The sequence below is a fragment of the Petromyzon marinus genome, chromosome 16, assembly GCF_048934315.1.
Source record: "Petromyzon marinus isolate PM22_M1 ecotype Great Lakes invasive population chromosome 16, UKy_Petmar_22M1.pri1.0, whole genome shotgun sequence".
NCBI classification, from domain to species: Eukaryota; Metazoa; Chordata; class Hyperoartia; order Petromyzontiformes; family Petromyzontidae; genus Petromyzon; species Petromyzon marinus.
In genome coordinates, this window is record NC_133682.1 from 134,416 (window position 1) to 154,591 (window position 20,176).

At 48.2% G+C, this 20,176-nt stretch overlaps 1 protein-coding gene across 5 annotated transcripts in view; it reads right to left on the reverse strand.

Annotated features, from left to right (window-relative positions):
* Positions 1-20,116, reverse strand: part of LOC116943053 (gamma-aminobutyric acid receptor subunit alpha-1-like) — a 31,563-nt gene extending 11,447 nt beyond the window's left edge. For 2 of the 5 annotated variants that reach the window (XM_076067372.1, XM_032955689.2), the window contains exons 1-8: positions 20,093-20,116; positions 16,603-16,770; positions 15,999-16,105; positions 14,943-15,064; positions 12,700-12,764; positions 5,932-6,152; positions 5,400-5,482; positions 73-216 (exon numbers count right to left, since the gene is read on the reverse strand). In XM_076067372.1, coding sequence (XP_075923487.1) covers positions 73-216; positions 5,400-5,482; positions 5,932-6,152; positions 12,700-12,764; positions 14,943-15,064; positions 15,999-16,105; positions 16,603-16,770; positions 20,093-20,101 — 919 coding nt within the window. In that variant the 5' untranslated portion in view covers positions 20,102-20,116. Of the gene's footprint in view, positions 1-72; positions 217-5,399; positions 5,483-5,931; positions 6,153-12,699; positions 12,765-14,942; positions 15,065-15,998; positions 16,141-16,602; positions 16,855-17,780; positions 17,847-20,092 lie in introns of those variants that run through there. The other 3 variants (XM_076067374.1, XM_032955687.2, XM_076067373.1) reach the window with 3 other exon arrangements.
* Positions 20,117-20,176: the final 60 nt, after the last annotated feature.

Sequence of the window (20,176 nt, forward strand, 5' to 3'; positions counted from 1 at the left end):
TGGGCCTGTGCTCAGCGACTGTGTTTATGAGATAAATGAAGCCCGTGTGACAGAGGCACAACCGGAGCTCACCGGTGCTGGAGCGGCTGAGCTCGCTGCCCACCGTGTGGTTGATCAGGTTGTACTGGTTGAGTCGAGATCCATCCTCTGCCACGATTACAGAGTTGGCGGGGCCGTGCGTCCACGTGTAGAATACTTCGGAGCTAGTGTATGCATCTGCACAAATAAAAAAAGATTCTCCGTATAACCTTTAACACATCAGAGACAGCAGCCTTCTTTCGGTCCTAGTCTCACCAGAAATGAAACAACTTATTCTTATTTTTTCATACTTTGATACTGGCAAAAATGTCCCATTTTGTAGCTGCTCACCCGAGGTATAAATTCTCCTGATAGTGCATTGTCTATGTACTATTCGCCTTTTGGCATTCTCTGTTCTGACACTGGTCTAGGACCTAAAGAAGGCTGTCTCTGCTGTCGACCAATCAGTTTCAAAGACTGCATATATTATCAGAGCATGTTTGTTTGCATGTTCACAACAAGTACGTGTGGTTAATGCAAACTTGATTCCTTGAAAAACATTCATATTTGGTGTTTGAACATCTTAACACCTGTTTTATTGCCAGAAAGGCTAAAAGTATTCTTATTTTTTCATACTTTGATACTGGCAAAAAGGGCCCATTCTTTAACAGACTGTTGGGGCAAGCGCTGTTAGCGGCACACAAGGGGGTTGGGAGGTCAGCTCCATGGCTGGCCACCTTAGTCTCGTCCAATGGTGTTCTTTACACACCGCATCAGGTACTGTAAGGCTGAGTCGACCTCGGTGAGGCCCAGGGCCAGTTCAGATATTCGTCACGAATGTTGGCTGTGAGCAGGATTCAACCTCGGGTTACTGGGTTTACAGCACTGTGTACCATACTCTTTGGTTGTATTCGGTAAAGTCACGTAGGTAAAAAATAAAACAACAAAAATCACGACGTTTCGGCCACAACACAAGCGGCCTTCATCAGGTGAAGGAATCAGGCTGTCTCGAGGACAGCGCTGGAGTGAAACACAGCCACGCTCAGACCGCGGACCTTCAAGCTGTGTGCGAGGAAACAAGGTGCCTTGACAAAGGAATTAGCATAAAAATTAGCATTTGATTGGCCGACTTAGCATAGAGGTGGTGTACGTGCGGGTGCACTTGCCGTTTGGCGCGGGGGGGGGGAGGGGGAGTTTACCTATTGATGGTGTGAAAAGGGAATTTTTAAGAGCTGCAAAAGTTTGGGGTACCACTACTTGAAAAATATACTGTACCATTGAAAATTAGTTTAATGTTTAGTTCGATTTAGAACATCTTTCCAATGGTTGCTTAATTTGAAACCATCTTCTCGGTTGAAATTGTGTCTGTGTTTGTAGATCTGAATTGCCTCGTGAACAAATCTCTGATAAAAACCCGTGGGTTTGCAAAGAACCTTGGTATCGGAGAAAATTATATCGTGATCACCCACAGTGTTGTAACAGTGATCAGCTACGGCAGAAGAATTCGTTTTGCCGTGTTTCAAATCTGATTTGTGCTCGCGAATTCCGTCAGAGACATGTCGCTTTGTCTCCCCGATATAGCAATCACCGAAGGTACAACTCAATTTGTAAACCCCAGGGTACTGTAAGTCAGGAATGACATCCTCCACGGATGGGATCGGATCACGAATTTTGTGTACTGTATTGAACCGGACCTGGATCTTGTGTTTGTTTAGAATTTTGGAAATCTTTTTAGTAACGCCTGATATATATGGTAGTGTGATGGTTTTGACCGGAGTATCAAGTGGTTGTTTCTGTATGGAGGGAGAAACAGCTTGGCGGATGGTACGGTCAGAGTATCCATTCCTTTTGAGGGCCAGGTGTACATGTTTTAATCCACTGGTCAGATGGTGTTGGTCCGAAATGCAATGAGCCCTATGGTAAAAAGTTTTGATGAGAGAATTCTTTTGGGCTGGGTGGTGGTGGGAATCAGGTTTCAAGTAGGAATCTGTGTGGGTGGGTTTCCTGTAGACAGAATGCCCCAATGAGCCATCAGGTCTCCTCTCAAACAGAACATCTAAGAATGGTAGCTTGCCATCTTTCTCCACTTCCATGGTGAATTTGATGGCGGGATGTCTGGAATTGATGTGGTGTAGGAAAAGGTTCAGAGCTGGGAGGCCATGTGGCCAAATGACAAAAGTGTCATCCACATATCTCTTCCACAGGGAAGGTCTGAGGGTGGAAGTCTGGATGGCGTCTGATTCAAATTTCGCCATGAAAATATTGGCTATCACTGGTGACAAGGGGGATCCCATGGGGGTACCCTCATTTTGTTTGTAGAAGGATCCATTCCAAGTAAAATAGGTATTGTTGAGGCGGTGCCTAACCAGTGCAGGTGTATTCTTAGCTCTTTCAGTAAAGTCACGTTGAAGGGAAACAATAAAATAATAAAATATTTGTTATTGTTTTATAAATATTTTATTGTTTCCCTTCAACGTGACTTTACCGAAAGAGCTAAGAATATGAATTACTGCAGTCACGAAAGCTTTAAATCAAAATTCAGTGCAGGTGTGTCGGAGTCTAGTCCATGTTGGACCAAATTTTCAATTATTTCAATGGTATCAGGTACTGGGACCTTGGTGAACAAAGAGACCACATCAAAGCTGACAAGGATATCGTCAGGGGACAGTACAACGTCTTTGAGCATAGAGACCAATTGGGCTGAGTTAAGTACTGCTGAGGCGGTCTTGCCAGTGAAAGGCAGCAAGGTATCTGACAGAAAACGGGCTAGTCTATAGGTAGGGGAGTTGATCGTGGATACGATGAGTCGTAGTGGGGTGCCTTCTTTATGAATCTTGGGAAGACCATAGAATCTAGGGGGTCTTGCAGCAGAAGGTTTTAGGGAGGGACGTTTAGTTGGGTCGATTAGGGAGGTCGAACTTGTGATGATCTTGTTGGTTTTTATCGCTAGGCTATTGGTAGGGTCATTTTTTATTTTTGAGTAACTTCCATCGTTGAGCAGATTCTGGATTTTGTTGTATGAATCTTTATCCATAATTACAGTAGCGTTGCTTTTATCGGCTGAGAGGATGACAATATCACTTCTGTTTTTTAAATTCGCGAGTTCAGAGCGTCAATTTTTGCTGATGTTACTAATGGGTTTCTTAGCATTCTTAAGAATAGTGGCTATTTCAGCTCTCGCAACGTCTGCTTGGATGTGTCCTACGCCTTTGAGGGCTACATCGACCTGAGAGATGATATCATCTACTAGTATGTGTTTTGGGGTGACAGCAAAATTCAGTCCCCTAGCCAGTACTGTTTTCAGATTGTCCGAAATCGGGGTGCTACTCTGATTAATGACGATTTTGTTAACATCTAGTTTTGTTATATGTGGAACTGGGTTCTTCTTTGATAGGTGGTTGAATTTAGAAATCAGGTTAGACCTGATGGCTCATTGGGGCATTCTGTCCACAGGAAACCCACCCACACAGATTCCTACTTGAAACCTGATTCCCACCACCACCCAGCCCAAAAGAATTATCTCATCAAAACTTTATACCATAGGGCTCATTGCATTTCGGACCAACACCACCTGACCAGTGAATTAAAACATGTACACCTGGCCCTCAAAAGGAATGGATACTCTGACCGTACCATCCGCCAAGCTGTTTCTCCCTCCATACAGAAACAACCACTTGATACTCCGGTCAAAACCATCACACTACCATATATAGCAGGCGTTACTAAAAAGATTTCCAAAATTCTAAACAAACACAAGATCCAGGTCCGGTTCAATACAGTACACAAAATTCATGATCTGATCCCATCCGTGAAGGATGTCATTCCTGACTTAGAATACCCCGGGGTTTACAAATCGAATTGTACCTGCGGTGATTGCTTTATCGGGGAGACAAAGCGACATGTCTCTGACCGAATTCGCGAGCACACATCAGATTTGAAACATGGCAAAACAAATTATTCTGCCGTAGCTGATCACTGTTACAATGCTGTGGGTGATCACGATATAATTTTCTCCGATACCAAGGTTCTTTGCAAACCCACGGGTTTTTATCAGAGATCTGTTCACGAGGCAATTCAGATCTACAAACACAGACACAATTTCAACCGAGAAGATGGTGTCAAATTAAGCAACCATTGGAAAGATGTTGTAAATCGAACTAAACATTAAACTAATTTTCAATGGTACAGTATATTTTTCAAGTAGTGGTACCCCAAACTTTCGCAGCTCTTAAAAATTCCCTTTTCACACCATCAATAGGTAAACTCCCCCTCCCCCCCCCGCGCCAAACGGCAAGTGCACCCGCACGTACACCACCTCTATGCTAAGTCAGCCAATCAAATGCTAATTTTATGCTAATTCCTTTGTCAAGGCACCTTGTTTCCTCGCACACAGCTTAAAGGTCCGCGGTCTGAGCGTGGCTGTGTTTCACTCCAGCGCTGTCCTCGAGACAGCCTGATCCCTTCACCTGATGAAGGCCGCTTGTGTTGTGGCCGAAACGTCGTGATTTTTGTTGTTTTATTTTTTACCTACGTGACTTTACCGAATACAACCAAAGAGTATGGATCCTTGCAGTCACGAAAGCTTTAAATCTAGAATCACCGTGTACCAAACCACAGCAATGGCCACACACATTCGTTTTTCCGCAAACCCAGGCCCCAGCTGGTTTGCTGCATGAACACTACGACTGTGGTTCACGTAAAGGTTTACTTTCATCGAAATATTTTGCTTGTTTACCAAGGAAGTCTCTCTGAGTCTCAAGATGATTTTTAAAGAGGAGCCTGCAAAGTTTTTGCAGTTGGGAGTGATGTCGTGCGTAATCCCAACTGAGTCATTTGCATGGTACAGTAGTTTTTCAGCATTTGGATGTCGTTTGATCAATACAAGTTATATTTTATAGTGTTTTTAGCTATGGAAGGACACCAGAGAACACAGAAACCCATGCAGAACAGGGGCAGAAGATATAAACTCTGCATTTAAAAGAGCCTAAGATGGGAAGTGAACCCATATACTCTTATTCTTGGTTCTTTCGGTAAAGTCACGTAGAAGGGAAACAATTAAATAAAAATATAAAACAATACAATTCTCATGACGTTTCGACTGCAACACAAGCAATCAACCTGATGATGATTGCTTGTGTTGCAGTCGAAACGTCGTGATAATTTTATTGTTTTATATTTTTATTTTATTGTTTCCCTTCTACGTGACTTCACAGAAAGAACCAAGAATATGAATCCCTGCAGTCACGAAAGCTTTAAATCCATATACTCTTGTTGTGAGGCACTACGTCATTCTGCCGCCAAAAATATATAACGCATATTTAAAGCATGAGGAGGCAAATTATCTGCATGCTGTTAAAGTGTATGTGTCTCCACATACTCACAGCTCCCAAACTTGAGTGGGCAGGCGTGCGTGTCCATCGGGAAATCCTCCAATATCATCGGGCACTCTGCATTAATAGTCAGCCTAAGAGAACAGTGTACATTAACAGTGGTCTCTTGAGGTATCACCTAGTTAAACAAAATCAACTTGAATATTGCACATAATATACAAGTAAAAAACCTTCGCAAAGACATCACTGACGTGCAGTTTTGGATTCATGGTTAAATTACTTTCCATGTCAGTTTTCAGGCTTTTCACATTAACATTTGTACAAAACAGTGAATGAGGTTGTGATTCCCGTGTGCTGCAACATCATCTAATTGACAGAAACATCTGAATAGATGTAGGGTGATTATTGCACTCATATGTAAACAGCCAAAGACATTCGTCAAACAGTTGCAAGTGGAGTTATCACAAAATCCACATCACAGTGGCTACTGTGCTTAGCTTGCGATGCATCATATTAGGCGTCCGCTGGCAAATGTTACGTGTGGCTGAGGTGTGATACATGAGCGGAGCTGCACAATGCTTACCGCATGGTGTACAGCAGAGATCCGTCATCGCAGATCCTCAGGAGTTTGTTGGGAGTGGTGATGTTGTGTGCCACGGACTTCTTGCTGTTGTAGAAGAATGTGTCTGGCGTCCATAGGTGAGACACCATCATATTGTTCACAGGCAGAATCCTCATGGACCCGTTGAATTTGAGCCGTAAGTCCCTCCAGCTTTGACGGAAAAACACATCCACCGTGTACTCCTGGACAGATGGAATATTACAGCGCTCATATACACATACACATTAAGATAAATAGAACAATTATTCTTGATTTTGACATAGTTCGCTTAATGCTGGGTCATGTCACAGCACTTTATATGCGATAAGTGACTTACATAACATTTTATCTCAAACATATGAGGGCACCCTCAGTGGCAGCTTCCCCTGTGGTCACAGGTGATTTTGCACCTGGCCTTTAATCAGGCAATAGTCTGCCAATAGGAGGCCATGATTGCTATGCGTAATCCCATTGAGTCATTTACAGGATTTATTTTAATTGGAAAATCTGGACCAACAATACCAGCACACAATGGCCTACTCGTTTTGAATGACATTGGGGATCTTTAATAGCCACAGTGAACCACAGCCGCCACATCGTATTTTCGGGTTCATACCCCTGCCGTATTAACTAGGGTGGCCTGCTCGGGTCGAACCGCGAACCTCTGCAACGAGCGGCGAACGCGTCACCACTGGGCCACCGCGTCACTGCCCCTCATGGTTATATTGATCTGAAGCCCAACTTTGCAGCCTTCTTTGCTTATGTGTTAAATGTTTCATTTCATTTCATTGTGATATAACTATGGCACTGGCAAGTTTGAGATTGTTCTTACAGTGTTTTCTGAAGCTATCAGTAGAAGGTATCTACCAGATTCATTTCTCCTGTGGCAAATGCTATGTTGGCGATAGGGGAAGAATGATCAGCATGAGACTAAAAAAACACCAAAGAAATAAATAATACTTCCAAACACAACTGTCGGCAGTTGCAGAACACACGTGCCAACAAGGACACTCAATTGATATTGAGGTTTTATGCAGAAATAGTTACTACTGACCAAGACTAATTAGAGAATCTATTTAAATTGAGAAAACAATTTATTTACCGTTCTGATAGCTACAGACTTAGTGCTGCTTGGGAGCGTATTATCAATACACTGTTTCATTTCATGCGTATACAGGTCACCATACGTCGATGGAGATTAACTGTGAGCAACCAATAACAGGTACAGGGACTCCTCTACTTACGAACGAGTTAGTTCCAGAGGTCTGTTTGTAAGTCTATGTGTCCGTAGGATTCAAACATATACGGCATGTGCACTAAACACGGGGAACAGATGTAGATGCCACTGGTTCTTCATGTTCTGCAGATGTAGATGCCACCACCACCATCTATTGTACAGTAGTTGAACTTGCAACTCTAAGTCCGAACAGGCAACTGAATATACGGACAGGTTTGTTCGTATCTTTGAAAGTTAATACATCGAATGTGCATAAGTAGAGGTGTCCCTCGATAGTATTGCGATTTTTGAACCCAAAAACGGCGTAACACATTAACCCCCTTCCCTCTGGTGATTGGCTCATAAGTGATGCCTGTAGGCGCAGCTTTCTTGTACCAGAAAATAAGCTACGCCTTAACTTGTGGGAGCAAAAAGTCTGACGCGTGTTTGAGGTGTCTTAAATCAAACTGTTTCTTTATTCTCCTTTGGTTCTTTCGGTAAAGTCACGTAGAATGAGAATAAAATAAATTGATAAAATAAAATAACACAATAATATTCTCACGACGTTTTGGCCACAACACAAGCGGCCTTCATCAGGTGAAGGGACGAGACTGTCTGGTAGGACAGCGCTGGAGTGAAAGAGCCACGTTCAGATCACGACCTTTTATCAATTTATTATTTTATTCTCATTCTACGTGACTTTACCGAAAGAACCAAAGAAGATGAATCATTGCAGTCACGAAAGCTTTAAATCGAAATGTTTCTTTATTCTTAGTTGCACAAAAACGAACGTTTTATAAAGTTATATCTTCGCCTGTTCACGTACTGTATCACTTCGTCGCAAGTACTGTATCATCCTGTCGCACAGTCAAAAGACTGTAACCACTCGCTCCCCATCGGCTCTTCTCATAGCCCCCCCCCTGCCGTTTATACTGTAAAAACCGGAAGTGACGTCATGAGTTCAACCAATGGCGCGTCTAACCACAGGGGGGTTTTTACACATTTGGGATATTCCAAATCAAATATAACCAGTCTGTCAACAAATGTATGACGGATGTACATAAAATCTACATACAGAAATAATACACTCACTTTCTGTCTTATGGCTCTTACATTACCAGCCCCTAATTGGCTAGGCAGGGAGCATACCAATTACTCTTTAACTTTAACCTTAAGAGCCACAAACTCTAAATAATAATCTATACTTATAACAATAATAATTTCTTGTATTTCTGCAACTTATTGGCTTTCTTGAGCCTTCTCTTTATCTTATCCATATACTTTCATGGTGCTTCTTGTAACAGATAGAGCTTTTTTAAAGGTCGCTCTAGTGTGCTGAACTTCGTTTTAACACACACAACAGACTGAACTGTTGGAGTCTGGCATGGTCTTGATAATTCTTCTGGCTGAAGTGGATTAGATCGATCTCAGCCTGGGTCAAATTTTCCACTGTAAGCAGTTCCTTTTGCAGTGTTGCTTTGAGTTTCTGCGTGCACTGCTTAAGAAGTATCTTCTGCCTCTCGGGGTTACTTTCAGCCTGACTTATTGTAGCTGGATACTCTTTCATTTTATTCCTTAAATGCAGCAGAAGCGCTTTCAATTGGAAAAACCATGCCACTGCTCTCTTCAGATGATACCAACTTGAGTATAGATTGACAAGTCTGTTCACTGTATTAAAGTTCTCTTTTGATACTGAGGAGATTGACTGTTACCCACTTCTTGATCTCATCATCATCTGAGTTTTGACTCATTCGAATTGGTCGTTCGTCCCATTCACTTGGAGCCATCCACAGGAATTTGGGTCCCTGAATCCATTTTTCACTTTTGATAAAGTTTTCAGCTTTCAAACCTCTTGAAACATGATCTGCTGGGTTCACTAAGGTATTGAAATACTTCCAATGGGTCGGTTCTATGGCCTCACGGATTGTAGCTATGACGCCACGTTCCGTGACGTCATCGCACCGGACGGCACACATGACGTCACGTCCCCATTTTACTCCTCTACATTACCCCCCCTGTGAAAAAAAATTCAGCCGACTCGGCTGTAAAGAATATAAAAGTAGAGGAGCGCCGGAACCCAAACAACCACATTTACAATAACTGACAACCCCATGGAAGTGGCTATGAAGACGGACCGCCCCCAGAACCAAACACAACACCAGGGCAGCCCGACAACAATAAAGTAAAATTTACAAAGCCCACATCACTCGGTAACGACAATTTGGCAGCCCAGACATAACACAACAAAACAACACTTGGGCAGCCCCGACAACACATAAAACGACAATTTGGCGATGAGGGCTGGAGGCCGAGGGCAGCGGTCCGTCTGGTCATCACAGAGCGCCTGCCCCAAGCGCACACGAACCGCAGGCCCACCTCCCCATGTGGCATCAACCGCCAGGCCAGGCACTGCGCCAGCTAGTGACAGGCCCCGGGAGAGCTGCAGCAGCCCAGCGCTCCCCCCTCCAGGCCCGGGTAGGCCACTCGTGGCAGCACCAGCAGTAAGCTGCGGAGGGCGAGTGGAGGCTCCCCCCCCTCCCGCCTCCGCAGCCAAAACCCAAGGTGCGTGCCGGCCCGAGCGGCGGCTCCTGCTGCCCACCCCTCGGCGAGATGCGTAGCCGCGGCGTCGGCACGGCAATGCGCAGCACTGCGAGGTGCAGAGCCGCGGCAGCGTCGGCGGCCCACCCCCCAGGCGCGGCGAGAACAGGGGTCGCGGCGTAGCCGGCGGCCCACTCCGCGACCGCGGCGACAAGTGGAGCCGTGGCGGCGGGTGCGGCCAAACCCGCCGGCACAGCGAGGTGCGGAGCCGCGGCGTGACCCTCGGCCCACTCCGGAGCCGCGGTGACGCCGGCGGCAACCCACACCGCGCGGCGAGGTGCGAAGCCCCGGCCGTACCTGGGGCCCCCCCGGCGGACGCGGCGTGGTGCGGAGCTGCGGCGTCGCCGACAGCAGACCCCGCGCGCGCGGCGGCACCCACGGTGGAGAGCGGCGTCACGGCGCCCATGGCGCCGACATGCGGCGTCGCATAAACAATGTGGCGTCGCAGCCAAAATGGTGGCCGCCTGCGGTGCCCCAACCAACATGGTCGCCGCCAGCGGCGTCGCAGCCAAAATGGCGACCGCCTCCCGCGGCGCCCCCATCGGGAACATGACGCCAATCTCGAAATTAGCGGGAAGCGGGTTGGCGGGAATCCGCCGCTCCCATCCAAAACGCGTGCCGAGTGCGCGCACCCTTGCCTCCACCTCGTCGATCTGGGCGCAGAGCTGCTCCATCGCCCGTGTGAGCGGCTCCAGCTGCCCCGCGAATGCGCTCCCCGCCCCCAGCGGCGGCGCGCTGGCACTCCCGGACGCCTTCACCATGTTGATTCGGGCGCAGAGCTGTGCCATCGCCTGCGTGAGCAGCTCCAGCTGCCCCGCGAACGCGCTCCCCGCGCCCGGCTGCGGTGCGCTGGCACCCCCGGACGCCTTCTCCTCCCGCTCTGTCCCATTCTTCTTCTCGGGGGCCGTCACCGGGGCCCTGGACTCCAGGGTCACTGCCGAAGCCTCCTCCACGCCGTCTTCATCCTCCGATCGTCCCGTCGGTGGGTTCTTGCGCGCCGCTCCCGATGCTGACATGGTGGCGGCAGCGCAGGCACTCTGACACCAGTTGTTGCAGCGTAAATGACTCGGAGGCAGATCTTCATGTAGGGGCTTGCGCCAGTTGTTTTATTAAGGACTTTTCTTCATACACGACTCCGTGTACTGCACACTCACTGCCTACACTCCACACCCCAGGGGAAGGGTACTGGGGAAGTCCCTAGCACACCCCCAGGCTACTCTAGCCTGGTGCTAATTTCCCCCTCCCCCTACCCTGGGTCCCAACTCCCAACTTCACACATTCCTGGCTCCCTGCAACGACCTTGAACACGTCACGGGTCCCAACCTAAATATCCCAGGGGGACATGTCACCATCCCGCCCCCTGTCCATGACGTCACCATACGTGACGTCATCGTACTGGAGGGCGAGCGTGACATGACGTCACTAACTACTACTCTACACTTGAATAGGTTTCTTCCACGTGAGTAGGAGTCTTTCGACTAATGTAGGCGCAGCTTTCTTGTACCAGAAAACAAGCTACGCCTTAACTTGTGGGAGCAAAAAGTCTGACGTGTTTGAGGTGTCTTAAATCAAACTGTTTTTTTTATTTCTTAGTTGCACAAAACGAGCGTTTTCTAAAGTTATATCTTCGCCTGTTCACGTACTGTATCACTTCATCGCACATACTGTATCACTTCGTCGCAAGTACTGTATCATCCTGTCGCACAGTCAAAAGACTGTAACCACTCGCTCCCCATCGGCTCTTCTCATAGCCCCCCCCCCCGTTTATACTGTAAAAACCGGAAGTGATGTCATGGGTTCAACCAACGGAGCGTCTAACCACAGGGGGGTTTCTACACAGTTGGGATATTCCAAATCAAATATAACCAGTCCGTCAACAAATGTATGATGGATGTACATCAAATATATATACAGAAATAATACTCACTTTCTGTCTTATGGCTCTTACAATGACATCACATTTATTGCTCTATTTAAGACCAAAAAAGGATTTCTTCATAATTCTGGCTGTTGCCTGATGAGGCTGGTTATAATTACTGGTGAAACGTCATACTCGAATTGTAAATGTTGTGGGTTTACTGTCCAACACCCCATGGTATGGTGAACTAGTAACTAATTGGCATCTTTTGTTTGCGTGACAAACCTTACTAATTGGCTGCGTCAGGTGCTGCCATGTTTAACTACACATTTATATTTACCCGATCTAACCCAAAAAACCTCTTTTAGGGATAGTATTTTCTGTTTGTGTATATGCCTGTATTCCTCCAATCCAATTTTCAGAAAGTATCTTCTCATCGTCACTGTGCATTGCCTCAGTGAGAGCGAATCCCATGGCCTAGCTCCTCTTGTGATTTGTATTTTGTTACTTTCTATCGAGTGGTGCCTGTCTCTCGGTGTGTTGTGTTAAGTTAATGTTCATTTTGTTTAACCAGGTGAAAAGCCAAGATGACACAAGCAAGAATGTAATCACAAGTACAGTAATAAAGAAAGATAAATTACAACAAAAAAACAAAATTCAGAATAGAAAGAAACAAAGAGCAGAAACAACCACTTTACAAAAAATATATAAAATACTGCACAAATCACTAGTAAAGATAATGCATTCCCGAGAATGAAGATGGGTCGGATAATCGACTTCTTAAACACCTCCACTCCTCCACCCACGACCCATAGTAATAATACTCCATCACAGTTTTTTTGGGTTAGATCGCATAAATATGAATGTGTTGTTAAACCCGCCACCACCCGACACAGCAAATTAGTCAGGTTTGTCACGTAAACAAAACATTTGGCCAATTCGTTACGAGTACGACGTTTCGCTAATTATAACAAGCGCCATCAGGCGACAGCCACATTTGATATAACAAAAAAAACCCTCTATTATGTATATTTGTTCCGAAAACCTACGTGTAATAATATTGTAATATAATAAATACCATGTCAGTATCCGACACGGGCCCAAAGCTTGTGACGTAGATGTCGGTCTTCACCTCAGTGGCTCCTGAGAGAACACAAACACAAGCGTGTTTAACACATCCCATCAGCACCATGGCTTTCTGGTATCTCGTCAATCAGCGTCTCACCCAGTCAGGCTCGCTTACACCAGTGCCGTTAACTGCCAGATGTTCGTTGGTTCAAGCAAGCCTGACTGCTGATGAGACACAATGTCCACACCAGTCCAAAGTGTGCTTATATTAGGCCAATGTTACTGAAATTGTGCACTCTCAGAAGACCGTGTGATTTATGGGATATATTTAAAATCTAATTTTTTTACGTGGAGGGATAAATTTTGATTCTCACATTCTCCAAGATGATGCAAATTATTGTGTGCAAGCCACTGCTCACTGTGGGAAGAGTTGTGGACACCCGTTTAGGGTGCACAGCCCGCAGCCATGCGCACATCGCAGCTCACTCGGCCTCATTCACACGGAGCCATGGGACAACATCGGTTGCTCAGATGGCAGGAAAATAGATCATAAACTTACGAATGTATGTTCATAATCCCAAAAAATAACATTCAGCCAAAAATGTCACCAGTGTTTGTATAATAGGTCTTTATTTACAAAGAATGATATTGCTATGATGTGTATCATGTATTCCATGCCATCAAATCTAGATTTGAAATAGAATGTTGAGTTGTCAAGTTAATTGTGGCGAGCAGCTATACAGGCCGTCAGCAACGGTAGCAAATTACCACCACGTGATCCCGAATGTAACCATCATGTTGACAGCTGCTATTGTTTTATATGTTTATTTGGGTTTTGGCACAATTCATATGGGTTTATTGCATTATTTAAGATAATCATGTTAGAATTTTAACCATGTGTGGCAAACTCTAAGTATGACACATGCAATTAGGTTTATGTTTCGCACATATTACTTGTTCTTTATACTGTTTTATGAAGCCCAAATACATTGTACATTTGTATTTTTGGATTTTTCCGATTTCAGTATTTCACTTCAGGCTTCTCAACTAACAGAGATCCGTGGGGCTGATTTGGAAAATATCGAGAACTGGTTCCCCACTCGTTTTCACTTACAAATGAGCAGAAAATAGCTCAGCTGTTTTCGGTAAGACGTTGACACAAACATATTTTGTTCCAACACGTGAATGAAGCCGTCGGTCTTAATGGATTCCCACCGAGTTATAAGTTAAAGATGCCAACCTGCTCGCACAGTGGTAATACAAACAATACGAGACGTCTACTCCCTCGAGACGATGGGTCTTAAGTAAAACATACAGCTGAGATTAAAAGCGTGATATGTGCACTGCCTGAATAAGTGGCTCAGCAGGGGAGTGAGCTTCGGGCCTTGTTGACGCGGTGGACTCAGCCCATTATCCCTCCGGAGGCGGTAAAATAAGTACATCATGGGAAAGTCAACAGTGATTGTTCTGTGGATAGACTAACCCTGTTTCAGGAATGTGGAATTTCCACTACTGGCTCAGGGCTATAAATGGAAGATGGGCACCGCCTCCATGCTCATTTCAGCATAAAATCAGACATTGTTTTTTCATCATTTATAATTTCCACTTGTAATACCCACAGTATTCACTCACTATTGAAGAGAGAGCGCGACTCAGAGGCACAAGGGACCATAGACAAGCAGGAAGGCAGCCAAATGATGAGTCAGCGCCAAAAATTGCCCAAGCTCTGGGGTTCACTATGTTAATTGATTATTTGTCAATTAATAAGTGTTTACATGTGGGAGGAAACCGGAGCACCCAGAGAAAACTCATGCACGTGGGGGAGAAACACTCTATCCCATCCAGATAGAAGAGTTGGGAGTCCACGGGATGGCACTAGCCTCAACCAGAAGCACCTGGGTTCGATTTCCGACTCGGGTACCTTTCTGTGTGCAGTTTGTATGCTCTCCACCTATTCTGCATGGGTTTCCTCTGGGGTTTCCGGTTTCTTCACATTATAAAAAAATACAATCTAACTGATATTGGTTAAAAACATTAGAATGCTGAAAAGTTACACCCCCCCCCCAAATTTCTAAGTTGGATGTGTGCATAACATGGCTCTCTATGGCAAAAATCTGGCAGGACTCTCATGAAAAATAACCTTGAGATTCAGTGAGGCTTTCCTGGATAAACAACAACAATAAACATATGTATAGGTATAAGACAAATGCTGGAGACAAGTCGCGCATGTGCGTGTCACTGCGAGGGCTGCACCGCTGAGCCCTGGCCGAAGTCGGTTGTCGTATCCATCAAGGAGGCGATCCAGGATCTGCGTGAACACGGCGATGTCATCCTGATCGGCGCCCTGCGCGGGCGGGAAGCTCAGCTGACCTGGGCTGAGGTCCGCCATGGGACACACGGCACACGCATCACGTCATGAATACTCGGGGTTATCGACAACACGTTCTCGGACAGCAATAGACGGCACGAGTATCAGAGTTTTAATCTGTAAGAGTGTAACGCGTTTCTTGAATTGAGCAAGGGTATTGTGTTAGAAGCTTTTTGTAAAAGAGGTTATGATGGGATTTCCCTCCCCATGCATGAGTTTGTTAACCCCTTCGTATTGCGGGTTCAATAAAGACATTAAAGATGGGATGATGGGAGGAATTCCAAAGTGGAGCAGTGCACGGGAATAAAAATAGAAGTGAGGTGACTTGCAGTATGGTGAGTGGGTGAGTTAGTGGGACAATGAGTGAGTTGTGTCCTGCAGTGTGGTGATTTAACAGTGTAGATGAGACGAAACAGTCTCGTAGACCGAGTCCTCAGCATGGGTGGCAGAATCAACGAGCGATGTTGATGGGTTCACCGAGGTAATAACGATAGAAGAGTGATCAGGAGGTGACTGTGGACGTCCAGTGCCGCATTACCCTAGTAGCAAAAGTAGCAAATGCTACGGGCGCCGCACTTTCAAGAGCCCCGCGCTCAATGCTTTCAAGCTATCAATTCCAGTTCAGTGAGTCTGCACTTGCTCTATTACTATAGTACTACCCTGCCTTCAACTGTTATGAACGACTGGGTGTTTAAGGTTAGCGACTGATCTATTATCTGGCTGTATAGAAAATGAAAAAATAAAATTACTTTACTATGCAAGTAAAAATGTTGTGTTTTAATACTTTTTATTTATTTAGGGCCCCTTGATAACATATGCTACAGGCCCCGCACTAGCTTAATCCGGCACTGTGTACGTCGTTTGTCCTGCGGCTTGCTCAGTACGCGTGTATGTGGCAGTGTACGGGGCACGGGAGAGACGGAAGGGGCGGGTTCTCGTACCAGCAGCTCGCCTGCAGGCAGGAGAGGCTGAGGCATAGAATCTGCGCAATCAAGGCGCCTTGGCAGTGAGATGCGTGGCACTTCAGCCTCATCCCGGCCACGCGCCGCTGCCGAGAGCGCAGAGGGGCACGCGTGGAAGGAGCTGGGCTCCACACGGACACCAGGCAAAGACAATACACGACTTTATCCTCAACCCCTCAAATCTCCAGATCGACTTTGCTTACCTCCCTTCTCAACTGCTCATCTCCTCACATCCCTCCCTCCTGCTCTCCTCGCCTTCTACCGCGCAAGAGATCTCCACAGAGGCTGAAGCCACCTGTGCTGTGACTTTATCTCACTGGTTGGTTCTGCGCAAAGCATCACGCGTATCCGCGTGGCGCTGGTTCCGACTGCGACATCGATTGCGCAGCGCTCAAATCACACCGCTACCACGACGCACGAAGACACATCCAGCCCCGCCCGGGCGACGACGAATCCAGATGCTTCTGAATTCCCGCAACAGAGACGCGGAGCGCACACAGGAGACTCGCAAAGGCGTTGATTGGAGACTCTCCCTGCGTCTCCATGAATAGCACTCCACTGCGGCGCTCTGCAGATCACTCACTCGCTCGCTGTCTCGACCTCCCTGTGTCCCGTCTTGTGTCCCGTCTGGTGTCTCCGCCTCGTGTCTCCCGTCTGGAGTGTCCCCGACAGGGACCGCGCCGCCGTCCACCGCTTCGTTGTGCGAGCGAAACACAATCAGACGCTGAGGGGCGGACCCCGAGAACTGAAGCTGAGAGGGAGCACAGCAGGGGGCGAGGCGACAGCGGCCACACGCAGCACTCACACCCCATATACACCACACTCACCCCCCCACTAACACCCCCCCCACTCACACCCCGTATACACCACACTCACCCCCCCACTAACACCCCCCCCACTCACACCCCGTATACACCACACTCACCCCCCCACTAACACCCCCCCCCCACTCACACCCCGTATACACCACACTCACCCCCCCACTAACGCCCCCCCCACTCACGCCCCGTATACACCACACTCACCCCCCACTAACACCCCCCCCCACTCACACCCCGTATACACCACACCCACCCCCCCACTAACACCCCCCCCCCCACTCACACCCCGTATACACCACTTTCACCCCCCCACTCACACCCCCCCCCACTCACACCCCCCCACTCACACCCCGTATACACCACTTTCACCCCCCCCCCCACTCACACCCCGTATACACCACTTTCACCCCCCCCACTCACACCCCCCCCCACTCACACCCCGTATACACCACACTCACCCCCTCCCCACTAACACCCCCCCTCACACCCCGTATACACCACTTTCACCCCCCCACTAACACCCCCCCACTCACACCCCGTATACACCACACTCACCCCCCCCCCCCCACTTTCACCCTCCCCCCCACTCACACCCCGTATACACCACCATCACCCCGCTTTCACCCCCCACTAATACCCCGTATACACCACACTCACCCCACACCCCCCCCCCACTCACACCCCGTATACACCACACTCACCCCACACCCCCCCCCCACTCACACCCCGTATACACCACACTCACCCCACACCCCCCCCCCCACTCACACCCCGTATACACCACACTCACCCCACACTCACCCCCCCCCCCACTCACACCCCGTATACACTACTTTCACCCCACAGTCACACCCCGTATACACCCCCCACTCACACCCCGTATACACCACACTCACCCCACACCCCCCCCCCACTCACACCCCGTATACACCACACTCACCCCACAGTCACAACCCTTCACACGCACGCCGCACTCAGGCCCGAGTCGCTCCGCATGCCTGACACGTCTCGCCTACGCCTCACTGCCCTGTCAAGGCGAGGGCGCACGGGCTCCGTGTCCCCGTGTCCCACCCACGCCGAGCCGGCGACCACTGCAGGCTCATCATGCTCAGAGGCTCCTGCTGGTGGTGATGGCCATTGACGGGCGCGAGTCTCAGTGGTGAAGCAGCTAATTACCCCCCCCCCTCTCTCTCGTAGCCTCGCATGACCCCCGCCCGCCATTACTGCGCACGCACAAAGATCCCCAATATCGCCTTAGACTGCTCGGGCAAGTGCTGATATCGAGCACCTATTAAGGCAGGCACGGCACACGAGGGGGTGAGAGCCGCCTTTGTCTCTCCAGTGGCGATGTTTACGCCGCACCAGGTACTGGTTTGAGGCTGAGTCGACCTAGGGGAGGCCCTGGACCAGTTCAGATATTCGCCACTGATGTTGACCATAAGCAAGAATCGAAATCGGGTCGCCAGGTTCGTAGCGTAGCGCGCTAACTGCAACACTTATCGCTCCCCAAAGACAAAGACACGGAACAGGCACAACAACAACCGCCATTCGCCACTAGGTGGCGGTGACGTCACCACGACGCTTGTGCCAGGCCATGTGCACCTTGAGGCCACGTGAAGTGTCGAACGCTCGCTGGCAAGAGGTCACGGGGCAGACCCAGGTGCAACGGGTCGACTGACTGAGATGACTGGCTGATGCACCACCTGTGCCTCCTACTGTGCCAATCTGCTGTGCTTTAGCCACCCGGCGCTCTGCTCGTTGTTGTGAGCGTCGCTCCTCCGCCCTCCGTTGTTGTTGGAGGGCGACTGCCTCCAACTGCCCAGCAGCGTCCTTCACGAACCTCCTCCACAGAGGCCGATCTTGACACCGCTGGTACCAGTCATCGGCAAGTCCACTCAGCTCCACGTCCTCCTGTACCACATCACTCCATCTCCTCTCTAGCCCGTACCGCGCCCGTTTAGCCCCCTCGATCCGGCCGAACAAAAGCTGTTTCGGCATGCGGTGGCTGGGCATGCGGGGCTACATGACCCAGCCAACGCAGCCTTGCCTGCCAGAGGAGCTCACCGATAGGACTTTGTCCAGGCACAAACACGTACGGACGCACACATAAACACCAAGCTAAAGCTCCACAGATGATTGGTTGTGTCGAAGGCTATATTGCACGTGTAGACTGCAGGCTAGACTGTAGGTGGTCTCAGCATCAACACCAACCATAGCGGCATTCGGATCCAAAAATGACTACGTGTCGAGAGCCGAGTATCACCACGCTGTGTGTGTGAGGGAGTTGTTCGATTCCCGCTCACGACAAACATCGGTGACACGCGGAGCGCCGGGTGGCTAAAAAAGCAGCGATGTGCCACAGTGGGGAGCACAGATGGTGCATCTGCCATTCAATCTCAGTCAAACTATGGCACCTGAGTCTGTACCGTGACCGCCTGCCAGCGAGCCTTCTACACTTCATGCGGCCTTCGACACATAGCGCACATAGCCTGGCACATGCGCTGAGGTGACGTTACTGGAACTTAAGAGGCGAACAGCGGCAGTGTGTTACAGAGTAAGCGCGTTCAATGGCTGCATCAACAAGAGAATGGCAGAAAGGTGACGAACGAGAGGAAGTCATTGGGTCCACCAAGCTGTAGTCTGCCAGTAGGGGGCAATGATACTGCGTGTATCGTAATGAGTCATTTGTGGGTAATTTTTCAAATTTGGACTACGACGCCGGCACGCAATGACATGATTTTGCAAAAGATACCCACTGTAAAGCAGACGGCGCATGTATTATGGTAAACACTCGTAGCAATAACCAGAGCGGCCGTTGGATTCGAACCGTGAACCTGTGCAACAAGCGGGCGAACTCGCTACTGCTGTGCCGTGTCACCGCTCCGAGGGAGCACGCTGGATAAAGTAGTAAAGCTTTCGTGACTGCATAAAATTACTCATTGTTTTTTTCGGTAAAGTCACGTATGTAGAAATACAATAAAATTATATTAAAACAAAAAACAATCACGACGTTTCGATCACAACGCAAGCGATCTTCATCACGTGATGAAGATCGCCTGATGAAGATCGCTTGCGTTGATCACCTGATGAAGATCGCTTGCGTTGTGATCGAAACGTCGTGATTGTTTTAATATAATTTTATTGTATTTCTACATACGTGACTTTATCGAAAAAAACCAATGAGCACGCTGGGTGTTCGTGTGAATCGCAGGGAGAACACGATCCGCTTGTAAGCATCACCAGAATCAGTACCAGCAGCATCAGCAGCAGCACACGTGCAGCACGAGCGAAGGTTAGGGTTCCCACGGTCGGGGCATGTGGTGCAGCGTAGAGGTG